Consider the following 25641-nt stretch of genomic DNA (forward strand, 5'->3'; position numbering starts at 1 on the left):
GATTAATCAATAATAAGCAGAGCAGCTGAATTCATATTATCACATCGTCTCCTACCAGTCACCCTCTATAAGACAGACAGACAGGCAAGACAACTTGACACTCTGTGAGGGTAGATAGATAGTTAGACTTCTTCTTCTTGGCTAATGAAATTCATTGTTTGTTTTAAAGTGCCTTCCATTATCTTAAGGTAATTTGTGATTGGTGTTTTGTCTGAGGGCTAGCAACACTGGTACTGATGCACTGTGAACGAGTGTGTGTCATCCCTTAAGAACATAAACACACACTGAGAGAAGACAATCTACCAGTTCATTAGCCTCATTGCTTCATTCCAGTCCACTTCATAAATGTATTAGGGTCTTTTTCCCCCCAGATAATTATTAGAATGCAATTCTCGAGACGTCATTATCCAAACCATTTAGAGGACTAATCCCACCACGGATAGCACGCCGCTGAGAGAGAGAGAGAGAGTGCCAGAGCGAGACAAACTGCCAACTCACAGACTTTCCACTGACATCAAGGTGATAATATGTCAGGAAAACATTATTACTTTCTGCACCTTTTAGGGGTGACTGAAAAAACTATTCTGTCCATATACATCCACCAGCCACGCTAACCGGGTCGCTTTCCCTATTCAAAGTTTCCCTGCTGTCAAAATAAATGTGGCCTGCCTGCATGGCTGAAAAGATTAGCTAGAGCCTGAAAAAAAAAAAACTATTTTCATGTCCAGAAGAATTTCCTTCTTTTATTCTACTATGACCCTTTAAACCCTGAAAGCTGCTTTGACAAGACAGTACGGTTTATTTCTGCGGATATTTTTGAGAATAAAAGATGTTGTTTCTCTTGCAGTTTTTTTTGTTGAAATTAGAGATATGTCGATATTTGAAGTGTAACTCAAGGTCAAGGCCCTTATTGATTCAGCTCAGTATCAAGGATACGCTAGTTAGCATGCATTCCTCCCTATGAAGTCAAGTTAAAGTCGGATGGGTATCAGCATATCTGTTTAGTATATCCCTGCTGGGACCTGACTAAATACTGGAGGCATTGAAACAATTCCAATGTCAAATTTTGATGTCTGCACATTCGATTCAGATTCTTAAATAATGAATGCATTCATTTAAGCAATATCACACAAGAGGGAGTGCTGTTATACTGAATATCAGCACGGCTGTGATTCGGTCGTAGAACACCTGTTAACCCATTTAATAGAACACCTGTGCGGCGGAGTGATAGATAGTTAAAGGTCCCAGTGCTGTTATACTGTATATCGGCACTCATTGCACCACAAACAAGGGGTTAAACTCGTTTGCAAACTATGCAGTAAAAATGTGGAACGCCCTTCCTATAATCTTAAAGGAGTGCAAAACACTGCCCACCTTCAAAACCACTCTCAAAAAACATTTACAGGAGGCTGCAATCCGTAACTGGACCCTCTAAATCAAAAATCAGATTAAAAGACCCGAACTACCCACTGTACATACTTTGTGTTTTGTCCCCCGCCCCCACCTGTGGTGTATGTCCCCACCTGTCCTACCCGCTGTACATACCTTATGCTTTGTTGTATTGTTCTTCCCATGATGGATGTATGTTTATCTTGTAGATAGTAATAGTTATTTGTCTGTATTATCTTGTAGATAGTACTAGTTTTTTTGTCTGTCTTACATGTAACGATGAATTGAGAATCAAGGACCCCAATTGAAATAAGCCAGTGGCTTTCTTGGGTTTTTATCCTGTTAGTTGACCTTGTATGTAATATGTACTTTCATGTACCTACTTCTGCAAATTCTTCTAATAAAGTTTTTCAATCATTCAATTCAATCAATCATGGAATGCCTCTTGTCCAATCAAATGACTTGGTCGGAACTAACTGTTGTATAAAATTAATTCATACATTCAAGGATTTAGTCGCAGATTGTAACACTTCTTTAAGCAGCGAGAGACAATGAAAGATTAGTCCAGGGAAGAGGTGGCCAGTGCTGCTCCCGGAGAGAGACAGTTCCTGGCATGCACTAACACACCTGTTTGAGATAATTGAGCTCCTAAAGAGCAGATATAGGCTTGGGGCGGCCGTGGTTCAGGAGGTAGAGCTGCCGTCTACTGATCACAAGGTTGGCAGATCGGCGGTTCGAGCCCCGGCCGGCCACATGTCGAAGTGTCCTTGGGCAAGACACTGAACCCCAAATTTCTCCCAGTGAGCGGGCCGGCCAGCGCCTTGCATGGTAGTTTGCCGCCATTGGTGTGTGAATGGGTGAATGAGAGGCCGTTGTAAAGCGCTTTGGATAAAGGTGATGTATAAGTCAGTCCATCGAATAAAAGCCTGGACACTGAGTAGCCTCTGTGGTGGGAGAGGGTCATACTTGATCTGGAATATCAATGTATTTAATCTCATCTTCAGCATGGGATGGGTGGGAGTTGATCCTGTTCAAGGTGTTCTGTGCTGCTGAATTATAATTGTGTACTGCCAGAGCCCATGTCCAATGTCAACCGCAAGTTGAGAAACTGAAGTTGTCTGAATGTCAGTGCACACACGAATACAGTGTTCATGTAAAAGCACTGTTGGAAAGAAGATGTTTCATATCAGCGGCAACATCTCTGTTTCCTCTTTTTCATCCCTTTTTCAAGAAAAGGTATAGGAGGGATGGAAGTAAATGTATGAACGATTGTTCTGTTTAATTGAACACAATAATCAATACTTTAACCCATTTCGAAATTGATAGTCCAGTTGATAAACATCAAATATTGTAAAAGTTAACATGAAAATTAGCACAGTTTTTTTTCCTGAATAAACCAGGATATAGGATATAGTGCCTCCAGCGTCACCTAGGGGTTAATGACATACTTTAAATGCATACAGCTTAAGCATTTGTATCAAGAAGCTGCATCCATGCAAATTATGTAAGGTTGGCTATCTCGACAAAACTAGATATAGTGCCATTTTACCAGGCCTCATATGAGAGGGTAGTACCACTTACACATCCAGTCCCAGAGCCTTTTACTGGCCGTTAACCTACAACGGAAGATTTAAGTGCTACTGCTCTTAAACCATATCAACTAGAAACAGCCAAATTCCCTAAAAATGCCCCTACCGCTCCAGAGAAATGAAGAAATAAAGACACTAGACACTTCAAAAGAAAAGGTATTAAAATGTCGAAGCTGACCTTACTTAATGTACACGGATTCCGACTCCGTTTATAATTGGTGTGCTGCTATACGCCTTTATATTTTTGGCCTTAACCCTTAGGTAGCAGAACAGACTCCAAAAAGGCCAGGTTTTGTTCCCGTTTTGTGGAAGATTATGCCAGTTTTCACGCTCACTTTCAAAAGAGAACAATATGGTATTTTTTAGGAGCTGACACCGGACTAATACCATGTGTTTTTATTCATTTATTCAAATGTCACTCTTTAGGAACAAAGCCTTTGCAAGAGTAGCTTCCCGCCGTGCTTTGATGTACGCCACGGAAATGATCCATGCATGGGGTCTTCCGTACAATGCCATTCCACTTCGTCATTTCCCAGAGCACGGCCCCTTGGCTTGTAAAACAGCGCTGGTTAACAATGCAAGGTCATCTGCCACATCTGACCCTCCGCCTCAACACAACCAAGGTTGGCTAGATGATGTATATTACACGGTTCCTTATGGATTACAGTCTTATTGTAGGTGAAAGACAGACTGATTAAGGAACTGCTCCCATGCAGAATATTATGTGTACACTGTACACTGTACAGTAACGCACATACGCTTGTTAATCCCATGGTGATTTAAACTGTTGAATCAGCCGTAATGAGAAATGCAAAGATCTAGCATGAATATATATATATATATATATATATATATATATATATATATATAATATATATATATATATATATACAGTATATATACAGTACCAGTCAAATATTTGGACACACCTTCTCATTAAACTATGGAAGAACACATATGGAATTATGTAGCAAAGCTCTAGCATATATATATATATACAGTATATATATATTATAACTTTAAAAAGAGGCAGATTCTGGGTGTGCTAAACAGTTATGGTGTTGAGAGTTCCTATCCTACAACAAACTCTGTCACCTTAATCAGCCCAGTAGTTTGGGAGCAAGTGTTTCACCAAGACATCCCTCCCCCCCTCCCCTCCACCCCCCCCCCCCTTCTAATTAAGACCACATATCTTAGATTTGGCTGAGGTCAGCGAAAGGTTTTAATTAAAAAGCCATTGAGTTAAGATGTACACGTAGTGGGCAGGCTCAGGTTGCATCCCAGGCAGATAGAGTTTTTAATTAGCCCAACTCTTATCTTAGCCCAATTTCTCTCTCATAGATCATCATCATAATTCCCCCAATAATGACCTTAGAATAAATTGGATGACGCTCCAGTAAATCCAATCCAATGGGTGGCTGTGTGAGTATCAGAACCAGAGTCTGAGTGACCCATATCCTCTACTCTCCATCCATCTAATCTAACCCTGTGCAGAGATACGCAGAAGTGACACGGTCTAGGGTTTTGGGTAGGCCGCATGTCGGCAACCAGTCAAAATGTTCAGACTTTTATTTTGAAAACACGGTAATACGTTTCAACGTTGTTGAGAATCACAACACACACTGGCTAGTCAAGCCAAAATACTGCAACGTAATGGATTCGGTGAGTAATCCAAAGTGCTACCTAGTTAACTACGTATAACACTACTTTACATTGTTAGCAGGCTCACAGAACAAGCTGTGTTAGTTGACGAGGGATGTGTCATTGATTTTCAACAACGCTGAAATGTAGTCCCATTTTGAAAGAAAAAGTACGATCATTAAATCGGATGCCGACATGCGGACCAAAACACTAGAACGTGTCACATATTTCATATTTGGGGCGGCTGTGGCGCTGGAGGTAGAGCCGCCATCTAATGATCACAAGGTCAGCAGATCGGCGGTTCGAGCCCCGGCTGGCCACATGTCGAAGTGTCCTTGGGCAAGACACTGAACCCCAAATTGCTCCCAGTGAGCGGGCCGGCGCCTTGCATGGTAGCTTGCCTCCATTGGTGTGTGAATGTGTGTGTGAATGGGTGAATGAGAGGCCGTTATATAAGTGCAGTCCATTTACCATTTACCATTTTGGAAGTCCCTGGACACATATGCAGTAAGGCTGAATTCAATAACACACAATGCTGCTGACCGTATTCATCCTATGCAATTATGTCCAGTGCATGCCTAGTTACCGCCAGCTGTGACCTTAAGGGCAGTTGAAGTGCTTACCCTGTGGAAAGATGAGTGGGCAGCGCTACTCAATAACCAGCTAGGAACGTCAGCACTGAAATACCTTGTCATCATTAGCATAACGACCTATTGACCTCATCTACACTTTGATTACACTACACTTTTCTCTTCTCACATGAGGAAAACATTATTTTACTCTCGTTGATACGATCTTATTATTGAGAGATGTAATACTGTATTCATGTTTTCTGTTTAAACTAAAAGTAAATACTCATTAGTTCTCAATCTATGTTTTAGGTACACAATCTTGGCACAATATTCACACAGAGCACACATTGTCATAGCAGATTAACTGTAAACTACAGTAATTATGTAAATGATGTGTTGTCGTACTAATGTAAGTGCCGATAATAGACAAATAGTTTAGGAAACTAAAGAAAGATTAAGCCCAGAAAATGACTCTTAGTTTTTCATTCTCAGCATCACTGACAACGCTATGTAAGAATGGGCCAATTATAATAGGCTGACAATTATACTAAATCAATCTCTATTAGTTAGTTGTTATTAATAGTTATTACTGCCATAACGCTGTCTTAGAAATAATCTAAAATGTACTGCCACCATTATCTATGCAGAAGCCTGCTTGATTCATATCGTTTATTTTCTAAAATTGCGATAGTAGAGATGATAGTAGAGATGATAGTAGGGATGATAATAGGGATGATAGTAGTTATGAGAGTATGTATGATAAAAGGGATGATTTAGAGATGATAGTAGAGATGATAGTAGAGATGATAGTAGAGATGATAGTAGAGATGATAGTAGAGATGATAGTAGAGATGATTGTAGAGATGATAGTAGAGATGTAGAGATGATAGTAGAGATGTAGAGATGATAGTAGAGATGATAGTAGAGATGATAGTAGAGATGTAGAGATGATAGTAGAGATGATAGTAGAGATGATAGTAGAGATGATAGTAGAGATGTAGAGATGATAGTAGAGATGATAGTAGAGATGTAGAGATGATAGTAGAGATGATAATAGAGATGATAGTAGAGATGATAGTAGAGATGATAGAATGTATGATAGTATATGAGGGTATGGATGATGATAGTAGAGATGATAGTAGAGATGTAGAGATGATAGTAGAGATGATAGTAGGGATGATAGTAGGGATGATAGAAGGGATGATAATATGGATGATAACAGGGATGATAGTAGAGATGATAGTAGAGATGATAGTAGAGATGTAGAGATGATAGTAGAGATGATAGTAGAGATGTAGAGATGCTAGTAGAGATGTAGAGATGATAGTAGAGGTGATAATAGAGATGATAGTAGAGATGTAGAGATGATAGTAGAGATGATAGTAGAGATGATGGTAGAGATGATAGTAGAGATGATAGAAGGGATGATAGTGTATGAGGGTATGGATGATAGTAGAGATGTAGAGATGATAGTAGAGATGATAGTAGAGATGTAGAGATGATAGTAGAGATGATAGTAGAGATGATAGTATAGATGTAGAGATGATAGTAGAGATGATATTAGAGATGTAGAGATGATAGTAAAGATGATAGTAGAGATGTAGAGATGATAGTAGAGATGATATTAGAGATGTAGAGATGATAGTAGAGATGATAGTAGAGATGATAGTAGAGATGTAGAGATGATAGTAGATATTTAGAGATGATAGTAGATATGATAGTAGAGATCAGAATCAGAATCAGAATCAGAAGACTTTTATTGCCATGACATGTAAACATGTTAGGAATTTGGTTTGGTACCATGGAGCACGGTTTACAGAAGGACAGGTGCAAGACAGGACAAGACAGTGCAAACCAACATCAAAGTGCAAGAGTCATAATTAATATAAATATAAAGTGCAGAGATCAAGTGTTCAAGTGTTCAAGTGTTCATATCCAGACAGTGCAAAGCTCTCTGGGTGGGGGTGGAGGGAGGGTAGATAGATAGGGGTCAGGTCAGGGGGGGGGGGGGCAGCGGCATTTAGGAGCCGGATGGCTGTGGGGAAAAAGCTGTTTGTATGTCGGACCTTCACAGTATTTATGGACCGCACCCTCCTGCCTGAGGGGAGCGGGGCGAAGAGACCGTGTCCTGGGTGTGAGGGGTCAGCCTTGATCTTCCTGGCCCTCCCCAAAGCCCTACTTTTAAACAGGGCCTCAAGGGGGGGCAAAGGGCAGCCAATCACCCTCTCCACCGAGCGTATCACCCGCTGCAGCTTGGCCTTGTCCTTGGCCGCTGCAGCGGGGAACCAGATGATGATGGCGGAGGTGACGATGGACTCAATGATGGCCGTGTAGAAGTTCACCAGCGTGGTCTTAGGAAGGTGGAATTTCCTGAGCTGCCTCAGGAAAAACAGTCTCTTCTGGGCCTTTTTTGTGAGATGATAGTAGAGATGATAGTAGAGATGATAGTAGATATGATAGTAGAGATGATAGTAGATATGATAGTAGAGATGATAATAGAGATGATAGTAGAGATGATAGTAGAGATGTAGAGATGATAGTAGAGATGATAGCAGAGATGATAGTAGAGATGATAGTAGAGATGATAGTAGAGATGATAGTAGAGATGTAGAGATGATAGTAGATATGATAGTAGAGATGATAGTAGAGATGATAGTAGAGATGATAGTAGAGATGTAGAGATGATAGTAGAGATGTAGAGATGATAGTAGAGATGTAGAGATGATAGTAGAGATGATAGTAGAGATGATAATAGAGATGATAGTAGAGATGTAGAGATGATAGTAGAGATGATAGAATGGATGATAGTATATGAGGGTATGGATGATGATAGTAGAGATGATAGTAGAGATGTAGAGATGATAGTAGAGATGATAGTAGGGATGATAGTAGGGATGATAGAAGGGATGATAATATGGATGATAACAGGGATGATAGTAGAGATGATAGTAGAGATGATAGTAGGGATGATAGTATGGATGATAGTAGGGATGGTAGTAGGGATGATAGTAGGGATGATAGTAGGGATGATAATATGGATGATAACAGGGATGATAGTAGAGATGATAGTAGAGATGATAGTAGGGATGATAGTAGGGATGAGAGTATATGAGAGTATGGATGATAATAGGGATGATAGTAAGGATGATAGTAGGGATGATATTATGGATGATATTATGGATGATGTAGGGATGATGTAAAGATGATAGTAGGGATGATAGTAGGGATTATAGTATATGAGAGTATGGATGATAGTAAGGATGATAGTATGGATGATAGTAAGGATGATAGTTGGGATGATAGTAGGGATGATAGTAGGGATGATAGTAAGGATGTTAGTAGGGATGATAATAGGGATGATAGTAGGGATGATAGTAAGGATGATAGTAGGGATGATAGGAGAGATGATAGTATATGAGAGTATGGATGATAGTAGGGATGATAGTAAGGATGATAGTATGGATGATAGTTGGGATGATAGTATATGAGGGTATGGATGATAGTATGGATGATAGTATGGATGATAATAAGGATGATAGTATGGATGATAGTAGGGTTGATAGTATATGAGGGTATGGATGATAATAAGGATGATAGTATGGATGATAATAAGGATGATAGTATGGATGATAATAGGGATGATAGTATGGATGATAATAGGGATGATAGTATGGATGATAGTTGGGATGATAGTAGGGATGATAGTAGGGATGATAGTAAGGATGATAGTATATGAGAGTATGGATGATAGTAAGGATGATAGGAGAGATGATAGTATATGAGAGTATGGATGATAGTAGGGATGATAGTAAGGATGATAGTATGGATGATAGTTGGGATGATAGTATATGAGGGTATGGATGATAGTATGGATGATAGTAAGGATGATAGTAGGGATGATAGTATATGAGAGTATGGATGATAATAGGGATGATAGTAGGGAAAATAACAGGGATGATAGTAGGGATGATAGTAGGGATGATAATAGGGATGATAGTAAGGATGATAGTAGGGATGATAGTAGGGATGTTAGTAGGGATGATAGGAGAGATTATAGTATATGAGAGTATGGAGGATAATAGGGATGATAGTAGGGATGATAGTAAGGATGATAGTAGGGATGATAGTAGGGATGATAATAGGGATGATAATAGGGATGATAGTAGAGATGATAGTATATGAGGGTATGGATGATAGTAGAGATGATAGTAGGGATGATAGTAAGGATGATAGTAAGGATGATAGTAGGGATGATGGAGGGATGATGGAGGGATGATGGAGGGATGATAGTATATGAGAGTATGGATGATAGTAGATGATAGTAGGGATGATGCGCGGAAGGTTCAGAGTTATCACCCGCGCGCCAGAGAGCACTGCAGACCGTGCGCAGCCCCGGAGAAGTGCTTTCCCTCGGTTCCCCGGAGCAGCAGTATACTATGCATGGAGGAGGATTAGTTTAAGCTGCCACAGAAGGATTCAGACGCACTGGTTTCATTCAGACACACTCTCCTAGTTGTTCTAGAGTCCGTGTGACTGCAGTCTAGCGCTGTTATCTGCGGGGGAAACTACCCAAAGGGATCTGATGCATCTGCGCGGACATCATCATCCATCTCTCCACGGGTACACATACTAACACACGGAGGAGAGGAGAGGAGACGGTCTGAGACATCATCTCTCTGACAAACACACAACACAAGGCGCTTTTTCTTCTTCTTCGGAGAAGAGAGAGAGAGGGGGGAAATATCTGTTTGGGAAATATCCTGTCCAAACAGCGTTGGAGGCTTTTTATTCTAGGAGCAGCTTTTTATTCTAGCAGCATTTCTCCATCGGTGTTTCAGAGAGCAGACGGATAGAGGTCGACCACCACAGTCACATCAGCGTTTACGATTCGCTCGAGGAATATTTTGACATTCAAGTTTTCGTGGAAGTTACTTTAGGGACGGAGACATCAGAGAAATGGGCATGTGTGGTGTTTTCGCGGTGCCGTGGAGATGCCTGGTGGTCATCGGGCTCCGACTGTTGTTCCTTCTGCCCGCAGGAGTGCCGGCGAGGAGCGGGGAGGCTTTCTCTAAGGACAACATCACCGTCAGACAGGGGGACAGTGCCATCTTAAAGTAAGTCACCCGTTATATTACATATATATATTTATATTACCGTTTCTCAAAGCGCTCAATGCGCTTAATGGTGAATCGTGGTTTTGTGCGCGCCCGTGTACAATTGCGCACATTGCCAACATGTTTTGCAACCAATGACTTAGTGCACTTTACACTGCCTTGTACTTTGCAAGTGTATAGCTTAACGCAGTTATATTTATGCATTTCTTAAACATGTGAACTCTAGAATAGACTACCCCTCTCACTCAGGCCTGACTGCGACACGTTCATTATCTTAAGGAGAACAATGGGAAACAGCTGATGTTTGCCTGTTGATTCGGTTGTCCGTCAATGTCATGGGCTGGTTGTGTGTCTGCCTGCTGTAGGGGGCTGTGGGCTGAGGGGGTGGGGGGGGGGGGTTGGGGAGTGGGGGGGGGGGGGTGGGGGGGAGGCGAGAGTTAACCATCTTAAAATGCAATTTCGAGTTATAGTTCTAATGCATCTTTAAAGAGGCACAACACATGTTCGGATTATTCTACACTGAGTGGGATACCTCGGGGACAGCCGACATATCTACACCATCCCTCTCGCACATGCACATACGCACACATGCACACACACACACACACACACACACACACACACACACACATGCACGGAGTGTACACACACGCACGCACGCATGGAGTGTCACACACACGCACGCACGCATGGAGTGTCACACACACACACACACCCAAACGCACACACGGAGTGTCACACACTGACTATGTGACAATGTGATCAAATTCCATCTGAATCTCCTAATTCATGTGGGGCTGAAGTGACAGAGTGTGTATTCATGCTGCCTCGGGGAGCGGAGGAGAAGTGGCTCCTATGTCACCTCCCAGCCGCGCTGCGCCAGGGGCCTGCTGGCACCACACAGAGTGGAGCCATTCTTGGGGGAAGAGAGAGTTGCCTGTGGTGGCCGTTTATGACACTTACTGGCCAGAGCCAGCCCTTTTAGAGAGAGACATGCTACCCATAAAACAAAGCTGTGTGTATGTGTATGTGTGTGTAGTCGCTACTGTAGACGCACAATGGCATGTTGATGTTGACAGCCTTATTATGAACGCACCAACGCTCCACCGAGTCGTAAACAAGTCAAAGCTAAATTGTTATGTCATCGTGTCGCTATTCCACAGTGGTACTTGATTACTGTGATTTAATTGTGTTGTACTACTGCAAAGTACAGTTGAACTGCTCGCCTGGTTGCTTGTGAGTTTGATTGTGGTGTTTTTTTTAACCCATCTCACTGGGTAAATAATAGTAAATGTGTCCTGTGTTGTTGGATTGTAGCTTTATGTTCAGTTAGACGTGATGATATGCAGTTAGCTGACAGGATGTTAATCATGCTAATTATTCATCATATCAATTTAGCCAATTGACACTAGAACAGCCATGGGTGGGGCCATTTGACCATGTGATTTTTTTTTAAATATCTTTGCACTGGATCAAATTTCAGGACCCTCCTTTCATGACTTTTCCTAGATATGTGCGTTCTACCACCCAGTATCCTTACATTATCAAAATCACATCAGGATAAGCTAGTATAAAGCTTTGCAGTTTTTCTGTGTAGGAGTCTGCAGGCTAATTTACAAGAGGTGCCAACTAGTGGTCGTTGTGTGTAAGTAGCAGATTCCCATTTTAAAGGAGGCAGCTCTAGGTAAAAAAAGGCACAGCTGTTCTAGTGTCAAACAATAGTGCTTTGTCTCTAGGGCTGTCCCGGACTAAAATAAATATTGGTCTAATGACAGATGACACGAACGTGCCATGTTTTGGAAACTGAGATTCTTCTGTTTTCAACAGCTATCAGGACTCAAAAATATTCTAACGACCCTGTATAAGGCCGTTCCTGCCAAGCTTCTGCCAAGATACCTCTGGTGTTCTGGTTAGCGCAGTCGCTTGGCGGAAGGTAGCGAATTGGATACCCACTGAGGGCAAGTTACTCTACCCTGCCATTCACTACATTGGTGTTAGCGGTGGAATGGGGCCCGCGAGAACGTTGGAGAGGCCTTTCCACCTAAGGGACTTGGTATAGTGAAGTGTGAGGTCACACTCTCTCGAGGGGGGATGGTGTAATGACCGTGTATGAGGCCCGTTAGCCACCCTGCCAAGGGAGCTAACTCTCTTGGGCTGCGTTCGCGTAAATTCGCTCTGGAATCTGATCAGCACGCATGGAATGCCTCTTTTGTTGTCTTACCACGTCTTACTCAAGGGCACACTAGTGGTGGTGTGGTTTCAGGTGGGATTTGAACTCACAACCTTCCGATCGCCAGTCCAACTCACTATCCACTCGACCACCGCTACCCCTCATTGACGTTGTTGTGACACTAACCGTTGTTACGCTAACGGTCTAAACAGCTCGGCAAGTTTAGAATGTGTTTTAGACATGGTAGGACCAGGTAGGTGGGCACGGCCCAGGTTGTAATCATCATGGAAACCGAGCTGCAGTTTATAGAAGCCCAATGGGCGTATTCAATAAATAACGATAAATAAAGATGCCTCATTTCGAGGCTAAAGTCCAACTTAACTCACCCTCTGGCGTTTAACGGTTGAATCTAAGGTCGCCTCATACAGAGGATAAGGGTGAACGCAGGCCTCCGGCTGTAGATGGTAAATGGACTGACTTACATAGCCTTATTCCAAAGCGCTTTACAACGGCCTCTCATTCACCCATTCACACACCAATGGCGGCAAGCTACCATGCAAGGCGCCGGCCCGCTCATTGGGAGCAATTTGGGGGTTCAGTGTCTTGCCCAAGGACACTTCAACATGTGGCCAGTCGGGGCTCGAACCACCGATCTGCCAACCTTAATTCGATTATTAGACGCCGGCTCTACCTCCTGCGCCACAGCTGTGTAGGGTAGGTCGACACCCGGGGGTTGTTCCAGGGTGCGGGGTGGGGCTAGTCACTGTCCACTGTTCACTGCTTCCCCCGTCCTGCCGTGTCCTCCCCTCCTGTCCTGTTGTCCTCCTGGCCGAGCCACAGGTGTGTCTCCTCCCTGTAACGAGCCTCAGGTGTGTCTCGTCGTTGTAACGAGCCGGCGCTTCGTTCCCCCGTGGCCGTCCGCCTGATTGGGAGATGCTCGCCAACCGTGTATTTGGTGTACCTCCCTCGGATCACCCTGCCTCTCTGTTGGTATGGGCGCTGTCCGTGGTCCTGAAACTTGAGGGTGCTTGCAGATCACCACACTATACATGTATACAGGGTTGTTCCTGGCTCAAAATAAGGTGTAGTTGATTTTTTGGTGCGCTGGAATTCGACTCCCCCTCAGAATCCGACTCCCCCCTTCGTATTACTAAACAATGACGTATTTAAGCGTTCTCGTAGTTCATTATCGTGGATGTTATAGCGTACATTATGGGTCGCCAACCGCTTTTTACGTACTTTTTAGCTAAACTAACTTTACCATCTGACACATTCATCACACCTACCTCCTGGAGAGTGTCCCTGATCTGTGGGAGAGTTGTTCTGGAGGTTTTCATAACTATGTTGAGCATTCCTCGGTCATCCACTGTTTTCCACGGCCTACCAGCCCGTCCTCCATTGGTGAGCTCACCAGTGCTTTCTTACTTTTTGTTTTATGATGTTACACATTGTTGTTTCAGGCAAGCCTAAGGTTTCAGCTTATTTTTTGGGCGGGGAGGTCATATTTTTCATCCGATTAATGTAATGAAAGTTGCGGGTGTGTTTCTCATCTCATTAAAGCTTTCTTGACTTTTGGTCATCACCTTGACAGATCGATAACTGACTCAAAGGCAAATGCAAAAAGCCTAAAATCAATACTAGACATTGGCACCTCTCTGGGATGGAACACACCTGACTAACTAAAAACACCTTTCAAGCCATTTTGTTAATACTACTTAAGTAGTGCCTTGAATGAGGGGACCGTGTATAAAAGGTGGTATGATTTCTAAATGGTGATTCCAATCTGAAAAAGGAGAACATTGAATTAAAGCTGATTATCTCTACTTTATACTTTATAGTAATTGTTTTATTTCAAATCAAGTATATTTAGGCTATACAGTAGCTTAAAAGAAGACAAAATACTTCATCTTTCCGATACTTACGGAGGGCACTGTATATCACATTTGTTCTACTCAAACTGAGTGGTGGGGTACATACATGTGGAAATGAATTACAGTACTGAATGTGACCAATCCTGGCTCATCACAATACATAACACAGTGCCTACCCCAGCCAGAGAAGAAGTCAAGGAAACTTGACAACTGTAAATTAGTTGAGCTAATTTAAGTATGCTAGCTCAAATCTTGAAAGCATTACTTCCCAAGTTTAGTTCAATGGGTTCCAGATGACAGAACTAAGTCAATGGATGAAGAAAAAAATACATTTGCATCTTAATTCAGTTTCCAAGTTTCTTGCTGAAATAATGTGCCTGGCTCTATTAAAGACTGGATACTTACGTCAATCATGCTGCTGTACGTTCTGCTGTGCAGAAGTTCATCATTGTGAAAAACACTGTAGCCCTTATCCATTCCTCATTAGTTTAACTAATTCAGGGTGCATGCCCTGATTAGTAACTAGATATAAAACATTAAAACGCCAAGAAAATGAATCGGCATTGAGAGAAATCCTTGACGAGTGGTTATTAAAATTGTTATTCAGTGGAGTGGTGTATCGTCCTGATGAATGACTGTGCACTCAGGATGACAGGCAGCGAAGTCGTCTCAATACTAGTTGAGGCCAGAGTCGACAGGACAGAAATGTCACTGAACACTGAGCTGAGCGGTATCACGGACGTGACGTTTTTTTGCCGTTTGTGACTTATGAAAACATAGATCATAATAATATATAATTATGATTATAATATTTTAGTTGGTAACAGACACGCTAGTCGGAAATCGTCCGAATAAATGTCAGTCTATTGCCTTCAAATCACTTAATAACGATTCTGTAAAAGTTCAATTGTAAATAGTTTTAGGTTGGTCATAATGACACAAATGGCACATTTGGCCAATGGGACCAAAGGGAGGAGGAATCTGCAATAATATACGCCATTTAGCTGATGGTTTTATCCAAAGTGACTTACATTTGCAGTGAGTGCATACATTTCAGTATCTACGGTCCCAGCGGGAATCGAACCCACAACCTAAGCGTTGTTAGCGCCACGCTCTACCCACTGAGCCACAGAGGCCCACACTGCAAGGGAGTAGGACATACAATGGTACAACACCGTGAAGTGGTATCAGGGCAGATGTATTGAATGAATGAATGAATGAATGAATGAATGAATGAATGGACTTTATTTTGTCATTGCTACAGTACAGGTACCAAACAACGAAATTTAGGAGGGGTGGCTCCCCTGGTGTTAGGAAAGGGAAAAAGAAAAAACACTTTTAAAAAAAATCACAAGAAGGGAAGGAGCTGGTTTACATAAATAAAGGCTATGTACACAATCCACTGTACTATACTGTACAGATAGACGACTAGGGTTGTCATATTGCACAATAGTATTGTTTCACGTTATTTAAAGTGTCACAGTTTGCAGGCTTGAAATGTACATGTTTGTGCCTCAGCACTACACCTGATTTTTTCAGTCCAGCAGCTGCCATACAATCCGTCCAGACTGTCCAGGGCCCGGATTGTATGGCAGCTGCTGGACTGAAAAAAAATTGAGGTAGTTTTATGAGTATGAGTACTTGAGCATGGCATCTGGTATGAGTATGAGGGCGGCTGTGTCTCAGGAGGTAGAGCTGCCTTCTAATGATCGCAAGGTTGGCAGATCGGCGGTTCGAGCCCCGGCTGGCCACATGTCGAAGGGTCCTTGGGCAAGACACTTAACCCCCAAATTGCTCCCAGTGAGCGGGCCGGCGCCTTGCATGGTAGCTTGCTGCCATTGGTGTGTGAGTGTGTGAATGAGAGGCCGTTGTAAAGCGCTTTGGATAAAGGCACTATATTAGTGCAGTCCATTTACCATGTATGAGTACTAGAGCATGATATCTGGTATGTATGAGTACTAGAGCATCCCTATGTTATACTAATACTGTTCAACACAGGTTAGAGTAAAACATGTGGTAATTGATTAAAGACACAACACACACGCACACACACACACTGCGAACGAGAGAGGAATAGAGAGGAACAGAAAACACACGTGTTACTTCAGGAGGAAGTATGATCTCTACCGGACAATACATGTAATAGATTGATAGTTGGTATTTAGCAGTATGCCTTATTGGCTTCCAAAAAAACAATTAGTGATTTTTTTTTTACAAAGCATATGCTTGTCTCTGTCAGTCAGACAATCATGTCATGATGAGTTCATTATGACTGTTCATTGTTGACAGTTGCATTAATTGTGGAAATTGTGAAAACAACATTATTAATACATTTAGTTTTAATTAACTGGATATTTTCTCTTTTCTGGACCATTCTCTGTTACCCCTAGAGATGGTTGTGCAGGAAAATCCCAGTAGATCAGCACTTCCTGAAATACTCAAACCAGCCCGTCTGGCACCAACAACCATGCCACGTTCAAAGTCAATTAAATCACCTTTCTTCTATATTCTGACGTTTGGTTTAAACTTCAGTAAATCGTCTTGACCATGTCTACATGCCTAAATGCATTGATTTGCTGCCACGTGATTGGCTGATTAGATATTTGTGTTAACGAGCAGTTTGAAAGGTGTACCGAATGAAGTGGCCGGTGTAGATATGAGTATATATACTCACTTTGCACATGAACACTATACTAGTACTGGGTAGGGCCTCCCTTTGCTGTCAAAACAACCTTAATTCTTCATGGCATTGATTCCATAAGATCCATAAGAAACATTCCTTTGAGGTTCTGGTCAATGATGACATGATTGCATCACACACAAGTCCTGCAGCGATTTTTCAAGTGCACATTCAAGCTGTGGATCTCCTGTTCTACCACATCCCAATGGTGTTCTGTTGGATTCAGATCTGGTGACTGACTGGGAATCGCAACATGTTCGCCTTACATTGATTTTTTACCATTTTTTAAAAAGATATAAAAATCTAAAGTATTTGAATAAAGTTCGACAGCAGATGGATAATCCTCTATACTGTAGCTGCTCGGAGACACACAGCATCTGCTTTGAGCAACATGGTCCCAACGCTCTGCTCGCTCTTTCTGTGTAACGGTGAAACGGTAATGGAGTCTCACTGAATGCTCTCATTATGTTTTGTTATGCCTCTGTGTTATGTGTTATGATCTCGGAGCACAGGAAAGATAATGGGCCTTTTGATAATCACAAACTAATGAGAATTGGCAGCTGGAGTCATTTACACATGCAGGTACATCCTCTTAAATTTGGTCACTCCATCTATTGGTTCCAACATACTGAGCAGATGGTTGGTTGCTCCGGCTCTCTGTTTGCCATTTTTAGCTTGGCTGGATATGAGTTATCATTTTTATGAGCTCAAATTACTCTGAGTAATAACATAAATTAAGTGTTGAACATGCAGGAGCCCCCACACACCCCCTGGTGTTTAAATGAGGGTGTCATTAGCCAGAGCTGCTCTGCAACCAAGGACCCTTTAATAATGGACTGCAGAGGACCACAATCATGTGTTTTGAAAGGACAGCGTACACATCATACATGATGAACTAAAATGGTGAAAACACACGAGGAAACATCGGATGGAGAGGGTGACTCAAACACGTACTACAGGCCTTGATACGAGAACTAAAGGATACAGCTTGAGATACATCAAAGTGTTTGGTTATTCATTGAAGCCAAACATAATGTCAGTATAATTTGGCTCATTTTTAATGTGTCTATATTGAATATTTTCAACTGCGGAATCACCACTCTTTCCTGTCACGTCTCATGTGTCTTGTTGAGTTGAGTCCTGCCTAATCAAACTCTCATCTATACTCAATGGTCCTGCAGCGATATCCAGACAGATCTATCTCAATTATCTCAACACTGGAGCAGCCGTGCCTTTTTCAACCTACTATAAGAGCCGCCTCGGGGGTGAAATGACCATAGTCTTTAGATTGGGAAACCGTTATTGACACACAAAGATCACTAGTTGGTACGCCTCGTATATTAGCCTGCCTCCTACACAGAAACGCTGCTAAAAATAGCTTTATACACTAGCTTATCCTGATGTGATTTAGAAAATGTAAGGATACTGGGGTGGTAGAACGCACATATCTAGGAAAGGTCATGAAAGGAGGGTCCTGAAATTTGATGGAGTGCAAAGATATAAATGTGTTTTTGCTCATGTTAAGCACAATGAAGCAAAGTAGGCCAAAGCATCCTACTAGAAACGAATCTGCAGACATATTTAGCAGGGTTGCAGAATGTATAGTACCACATTCTCTGCAGAACACGTTCTTCTTGGTATTTAGAGTATCTGTTAACCATGGTATATAGAGGGATTGCAATATGTTTCATTTAATTCATTGATGGGGAGATATTTTGTTGTATTTCTGGAGGTTTGTTTGTTTGTTTATTAGCATCCCCATTAGCTAATGCCATGACATTAGCTAGTCTTCCTGGGGTCCGACGCAAAAATCATATTTGGATAATTGTCAACATTATGTACATACCGACAATTGTAAACATTGTATACATACATACATCATAACAACAATAGAAAGGAATACAATAGATCATCCACTGTTCATTCAGAGTTAATTGTATTAAGTGTATTACATATTTTATTGTTTTCTTGAAAGAGCATCTAGAATTTGTTCTACTAACATGCTTGGGTAAAGAGGTCCATCCTGTAATGGCTCTGTAAACTACAGTAGATTTGCCCTGGGTCTTAGTTTTAGTCAGACGAAAAACAGCACATACATGTTTTTCGCCGTAGCAACAAACAACCGTAGGGCATGTTCCCCTCCACAGGCAGACATGTTCATTTTTAACGGATAGATACTCCTCCTCCACCTGCAGTTATTAGATATCGTCCATGAAATACCATTTTATGTGCTTGACATGTCAGTATTATCCGAGCACACATCAGTCTTCCCCCGGCTTGGCCCAGACATCCATCTTCCGCAAGTTGGATTTCAGCTTCTTCATGTTGTCGTAAATCACCCAGATAGAGTCATTAATTTTTAATATCCAGCAACCTATGCAATCCTACCCGGATCCTCCTCCTCCCCTACAGCCTCATCCCAGTCACATCTATTATAGACCTCTCCTATCCTCCCTCCTGCATGTTTAGCTGCATCTTTCCGACATCATTAATACTTATCATTGGCAACACACCCCCTCTATGCTACTCTCCTCTCCTCTCACCAGTTTGTTTTCTCTCTGCCACCTGTAGTCTCCAGCCTCGATCCTTCGGTATATTTCCATAGCTTTTCATTAGCTGTTGTCTGGCTGGGTTTTATTGACCCGTTGTATACAGTGGTTTTAGAAAGTTTTTAGAAAGTATTTAGAGCCCTTCGTTTTTTCAACATTTTGTTGTGTTATAGACTCGATTACAAATGGATTATTTATACACATTTGGCCATCAATCCATAAACAATACCCCATAATGACAAAGGGTTGGAATGTATTACAATTTAAATACAGAAATACTTGTATATTCAGACTTAAATATTCAGAGCTTTTTGTATTCAAACCCTTTACCTGTTTGCTCTTAAAATAAGCTCAAATGCCGTCAACAAGTCACTGAATGAGTTGAATTGAGTCCATCTTAATGCAAGGACAATAATAGTTCATGTGGTTTTGGAATGAATATATTTGTTGCTAGAGGACCTCTCATTTGCATAGGAATCAGTTCCACACTGTGTGGATCAGGTTGTCACAATTACAAACTGAGCAGCCATCACCTCTATTCTTCACACCAGGGGTGTGGACATATCTTTTTTGATTGTTTTTTTCCATATTTCAGACATGGTTATTCTTCTTCATGGTTGTACACTGCTGTTACAGTGGCCAGCAGCCTGTAAATAAATAAACACTTGTAAAAAAATGGGTGTGGTGTTGCATGCACTGAACCTTTCACTGTGTACAGTAGATATTAGTGACCGCTGAGGCCAGCAGTTCCTATCAGTAGGGATAAGAGATGAGAGAGCAAGGTTGGCATTTATTCCTTTCACCCTGACTATGTATACTACTAGGTCGTCCTCGGACGAGCCCTCCATTGGCGCTTCCAGTCATCCCGATCCTCCATACATCTGGCTAGCTCCCTGGTCCTCCATATATCTGGCTAGCTCCCTGGTCCTCCATATATCTGGCTAGCTCCCTGGTCCTCCATACATCTGGCTAGCTCCCTGGTCCTCCATACATCTGGCTAGCTCCCCGGTCCTCCATACATCTGGCTAGCTCCCCGGTCCTCCATACATCTGGCTAGCTCCCTGGTCCTCCATACATCTGGCTAGCTCCCCGGTCCTCCATACATCTGGCTAGCTCCCTGGTCCTCCATACATCTGGCTAGCTCCCTGGTCCTCCATACATCTGGCTAGCTCCCTGGTCCTCCATACATCTGGCTAGCTCCCTGGTCCTCCATACATCTGGCTAGCTCCCTGGTCCTCCATACATCTGGCTAGCTCCCTGGTCCTCCATACATCTGGCTAGCTCCCTGGTCCTCCATACATCTGGCTAGCTCCCTGGTCCTCCATACATCTGGCTAGCTCCCCGGTCCTCCATACATCTGGCTAGCTCCCTGGTCCTCCATACATCTGGCTAGCTCCCCGGTCCTCCATACATCTGGCTAGCTCCCTGGTCCTCCATACATCTGGCTAGCTCCCTGGTCCTCCATACATCTGGCTAGCTCCCTGGTCCTCCATACATCTGGCTAGCTCCATGGTCCTCCATACATCTGGCTAGCTCCCTGGTCCTCCATACATCTGGCTAGCTCCCTGGTCCTCCATACATCTGGCTAGCTCCCTGGTCCTCCATACATCTGGCTAGCTCCATGGTCCTCCATACATCTGGCTAGCTCGCCAGTACTTTCCACTCCTGCATCTTTCTTGAATACGTCCACGTATGTTAGTGTGAGACGCCCTCGTGATCGAAGCCTGTGTATTGGCTCCCACAGAACCAGTTTGCTGGCTGGCAGCTCCTGGTGTATCTGGCAGTGACCTGCCAGCCTCATTCTCCTGACTGCAATATGTATGATTGTTGAACTGTAGTATACCCTCAGCTTGCTCTCGTCCAGGGCCTAGAATTGCATGCTACGTGAGAGAATTCAAATGCCAATGCATCATTGGCCTTTGTTGCCTAACAGTCAATTCTTTAGTGACTATCTTTATATACCTTTATTACTCATCAAAGTACTAGGGTAAATGCCGATAGCTTTCTGACAACCTATTCTTTGTCCAAGCGAAGGTCTATTTTCTCCAGAATACGAAATAAAAATTTAACCCAAGCACTTTGTTTACCGCCTCCACTGAGTGTAGGGAATAATGGCATGAGTCACATGATCAATGCACTGCCCTGCATTGACCATGGAAATGTGAATGGACTGCACTTATATAGCACCTTATTCCAAAGCTCTTTACAATGGCCTCTCATTCACACATTCACACACACATTCACACACCAATGGCGGCAAGCTACCATAGGCGCCGGCCCGCTCACTGGGAGCAATTTGGGGTTCAGTGTCTTGCCCAAGGACACCTCGACATGTGGCCAGCCGGGGATCGAACTGCCGACCTTGTGATCATTAGACGCTGGTTCTACCTCCTGAGCCACAAGTCGTTCCATGTGGCTTCTCCCAACTAAAACAACTGAAGACAGTCAACAAAGCGCTCGGATTCTCTTTTAATTCGTATTTTGGAGAAATTCTTGTGCGGACAAAGAACAGGTCTAACAGCAGTCTATCAACATTAATTGGCTCAGTGTAGTGTAGCGTAGAGTAGATCTATTATCAATGATCGAAACATTCTCGTATAGTTTTATGACAGGGGGAAATGGGCTTTTGGTCTAAAAATAACCTCATTAAACCAATGCTGTCTTTTTTTATTTTATCACATCCTCTTCTCTTCACATTCTACTATTCTATACCTTCTATACCTTCCTACTACTGAAGCCTGCACATTGCATAATTGATGGTATTGCAAACTCACCTACCCAAGGTCAGAGCTAGAAACGTCACCAGGTTTTACTGTATTCAATTATACATCATTTGTTTCCGGGGGATTGAATCGTTTACTTTACCCAAGACATTATTACAGACACATTTCTTCCTCTCTCCATATTGCTTGCGACGGCAACCGTCACTACATGTAATTAGGAATAATTAAAGTCAGGAAGTAGAGAGACAATGTGGCCATTATTTATGATTGCAATTAGCCGACTCCCCAGTAATCCATCTATTGATCTTCTTCTATGCTGTCTGTGAAACTGTATGTGTGTTCAGTGAAGAATTAGATTTAATCATTCCTAGCTGCGTCTCATAGACACCTTCTGTAAATGTCAGTTATGTCAATGGTAAGATGTAGTCAAATACGTACTGCGTTATTTGATTAACTCACATGAACTCCTCATTGTACTGTACTCTACCGCTGGATAAGAGCAAGTGTCTTGTGCGTCTCACACACATGAGAGAATGTCGTTAAATGCAGATGTTCAGAATAACAAGCAAATGAAGATGAACGTTGAATTCTCCTGAAAGTCATTTGTTTCACAAATGAGTAGCTTAAAAAAAAAAAAAAAAAAAAAAAAACGTTCGATGCATCATCTACAGAGAACTTCCATTTTACATTAGCCTAGCCGTTAATTGTGGAAGGAATACGTTGCATCTCCTCAAGGGAGATGTGAATGATCTGGGTTTTTTCACAACCGTCACTTGCAGTGCGGCTGTCATCTCAAAACAATGCAATTAAATTCAAATTCTATTCAATTCAAACAACTTTATTAGTCCCACTAGGGGCAATTAGCTTACAGCAGCATGTTAACTGTACAAGATAAAAACATCTCACCAACATACAATCAACAACAACAACAACAACAACAAGATCATTGAGTAATGCCAACATCTAATTAGTGCCAATACATGAGCTTAGAATTATAAGGTTCTATTCTATCTCTGTTTAGGGCAGTTCAGAGATATTGAGCGTCAAAGTTGTTACATTCCATTATGTTCTGTGAGATGGAACCTTTGTATTTTATGAATTACTAACTCAAAAATGTCAACATTTTAAAAATAACACCACACAGGCATTAATAAACACCTAATGGATCAGATTATGTAAAAAACAAAATTGACAAAAATTTAGATTATGAGGAGAAACCTTATAATTCTAACGTCACAAATATTTTCTCTCTAAAGTACACCCCAAATAAAAAACATACTGGGCTGGTTTCACAGACAAGGCTTAGGACTAATCCTAGACTAAAAAGCATCTTCAATGGAGATTTTACATTGAAAGTGTGATTTAGTCCAGCCTTGTCTGTGAAACCGGCCCACTATGTTCTAGACTATCTACTAGCTTCTTCTGGGGTCAGATTATGCTCCCCAGGAATCAGAAATCAGGATTGGGGGTCATAGTTCACCTCAGAAAGTATTATATATACTTAGTCTTTATGTGTACACGTTGTGTTCTAAATCAGCCAATCACTGCACGCTACTGATTGACTTTGAACAGTTACTGACCATATAAAACCAGAGTTCTGTTGAAACGCAGAGGCCTCCCTTTCCCTGTGTGTAAAAACCTCCTCCTACCTCATCCGCTGGTCTCTAATGCACGGTGGTAATGAGCTACCGGGCTCTGGGTTTACAAATGACAGGCTGTATAATGTTACAATGCAGTGGCGCCGAGCTGCTCGCCAACACAGAGAAACAACAGTAAGACAGATGTCCAGGAAAGAATATCCCAACACATCAAAGTAAGTTGAACCTCCAGTGGCTGTCCTCCTGCGACCATGTCTGTCGCTGTTCTCTGCACTGCCCTTTCACTAATAAGCAGCCGCTGTTTTTTGGAATAATTTTACTTGATACTGAAGCGTGTGTGATGAATGACTTCCCAGAGATCTAACTAGTAAGGGTGTTTTTCTGAGCTATTACACTAACCCCAATTTCCCACAAGTATGATGAAGCGTAATGGAAATGTGAGCCTATGGTCAGAAGATTTAATAACTATAATAACTAAGCCCCTGTGTATGCTACACTGCAGAGAGACATGAGAGGAAATAGGCTGCTACAGCTGAGCAAATCCAGTGGGGGAAGTAGATTCTTCTCATTTAAGGACATATTTTCAAACAACAATTCAAGAGTCGAAGAAGTTAGGAATTATTTGAATGCCCTTATCATTTGACGATCAAAACCGAAGCAGATGTAGCAACATTCTTGTTAGTGTAGAGTCGTGGGGATTACTCACCGAATCCATTGTCTATTGCAGTGTTTTTGGCTTGACTAGCGAGTGTGTCATTGGTTTTCAACGACGTTGAAATGTATTTTCAGAATACAAGCCCGAACATTTGTTCGGTTGCCGACTTGTTCTCGCTTTCACCAGCTGCTGTCACATTTCACTTTCATTGATTTTTATCTGTACACCGAAGAAGGTACAAGTACATAAATATGTTTGTTTTGTTTGTGAACAAGAGTTTCAACCTGTGGTCAAATGTGAAGCGTGTAACAGAAGCCGATGCCAAACTTCTCGGCTTGTTAGCCATGTACTGTTAGCTTGTTAGCCATGTAGGCTACTGCATAACGCCAATATGTTGTTGGAAACAATTGCTCATCACAACAGTGATGTTGTCTACTGGGCTTATAACAAGGAATCCACTTCCACACAAAACATTTCAAATATCAGAAATTGGAGTGAAATTGTCCATCTCCATGCGAGTGGGGCTTGTGTCCGATGCATCAAAATGCAGGAAACAACATCATTTTTAACGCTAACGCTCCTGTGACACGCTGTCTGGGAAGACAGGCATGCATGCGCTCATTGTCAGTGAAAACTATTTCTGTCTGTTGTTTGAATACCGTGATGGTTGAAAAGGGTAAGCTTGTCATAACTGTAAGGTTAGATTCAATGGACAATACTGAATGCAGTTGTCTTTCTTTGTATAGAAAGCATGAATATGCCAATGCCACACACGAGGCACACACAGGCACACACAGACACGGGGAAGCAAATTGTTTGGCTCTCATCCATTGTCCTATCATAAAACCATTCACTACACATTCGGTATTGCCCTGTTATCAACATGTTTATCCACTGCGCCTTTATGCACATACACATAAAGTACACACACAGACAAGAGGAACATTTAACCATAAATAGGCCTACACTATTATTGCTTCTATAGCAGTACAATAAATGACATCAACATTTGGATTCGTATTGAAAACAAGGTCTGAATAGGTTTCACGCTGTTAGCGTAGGTAGAGAGAATGCATGTTGACTGCAACAA

The 25641-nt window shown here is 42.1% G+C and overlaps 1 protein-coding gene across 2 annotated transcripts in view; it reads left to right on the top strand.

Moving 5' to 3' along the window:
- The window catches only part of opcml (opioid binding protein/cell adhesion molecule-like), a gene marked incomplete at its 5' end in the record, with an annotated part of 326376 nt that overhangs the window by 151225 nt on the left and 149510 nt on the right, over positions 1-25641 (top strand). Inside the window, one exon of one of the 2 annotated variants that reach the window (XM_080529955.1) lies at positions 10230-10305. In XM_080529955.1, coding sequence (XP_080386081.1) covers positions 10230-10305 — 76 coding nt within the window. Of the gene's footprint in view, positions 1-10147; positions 10306-25641 lie in introns of those variants that run through there. The other variant, XM_080529954.1, reaches the window with a different exon arrangement.

The sequence above is a fragment of the Nansenia antarctica genome, assembly GCF_963989245.1.
Source record: "Nansenia antarctica genome assembly, chromosome: 4".
Classification (NCBI taxonomy): Eukaryota; Metazoa; Chordata; class Actinopteri; order Argentiniformes; family Microstomatidae; genus Nansenia; species Nansenia antarctica.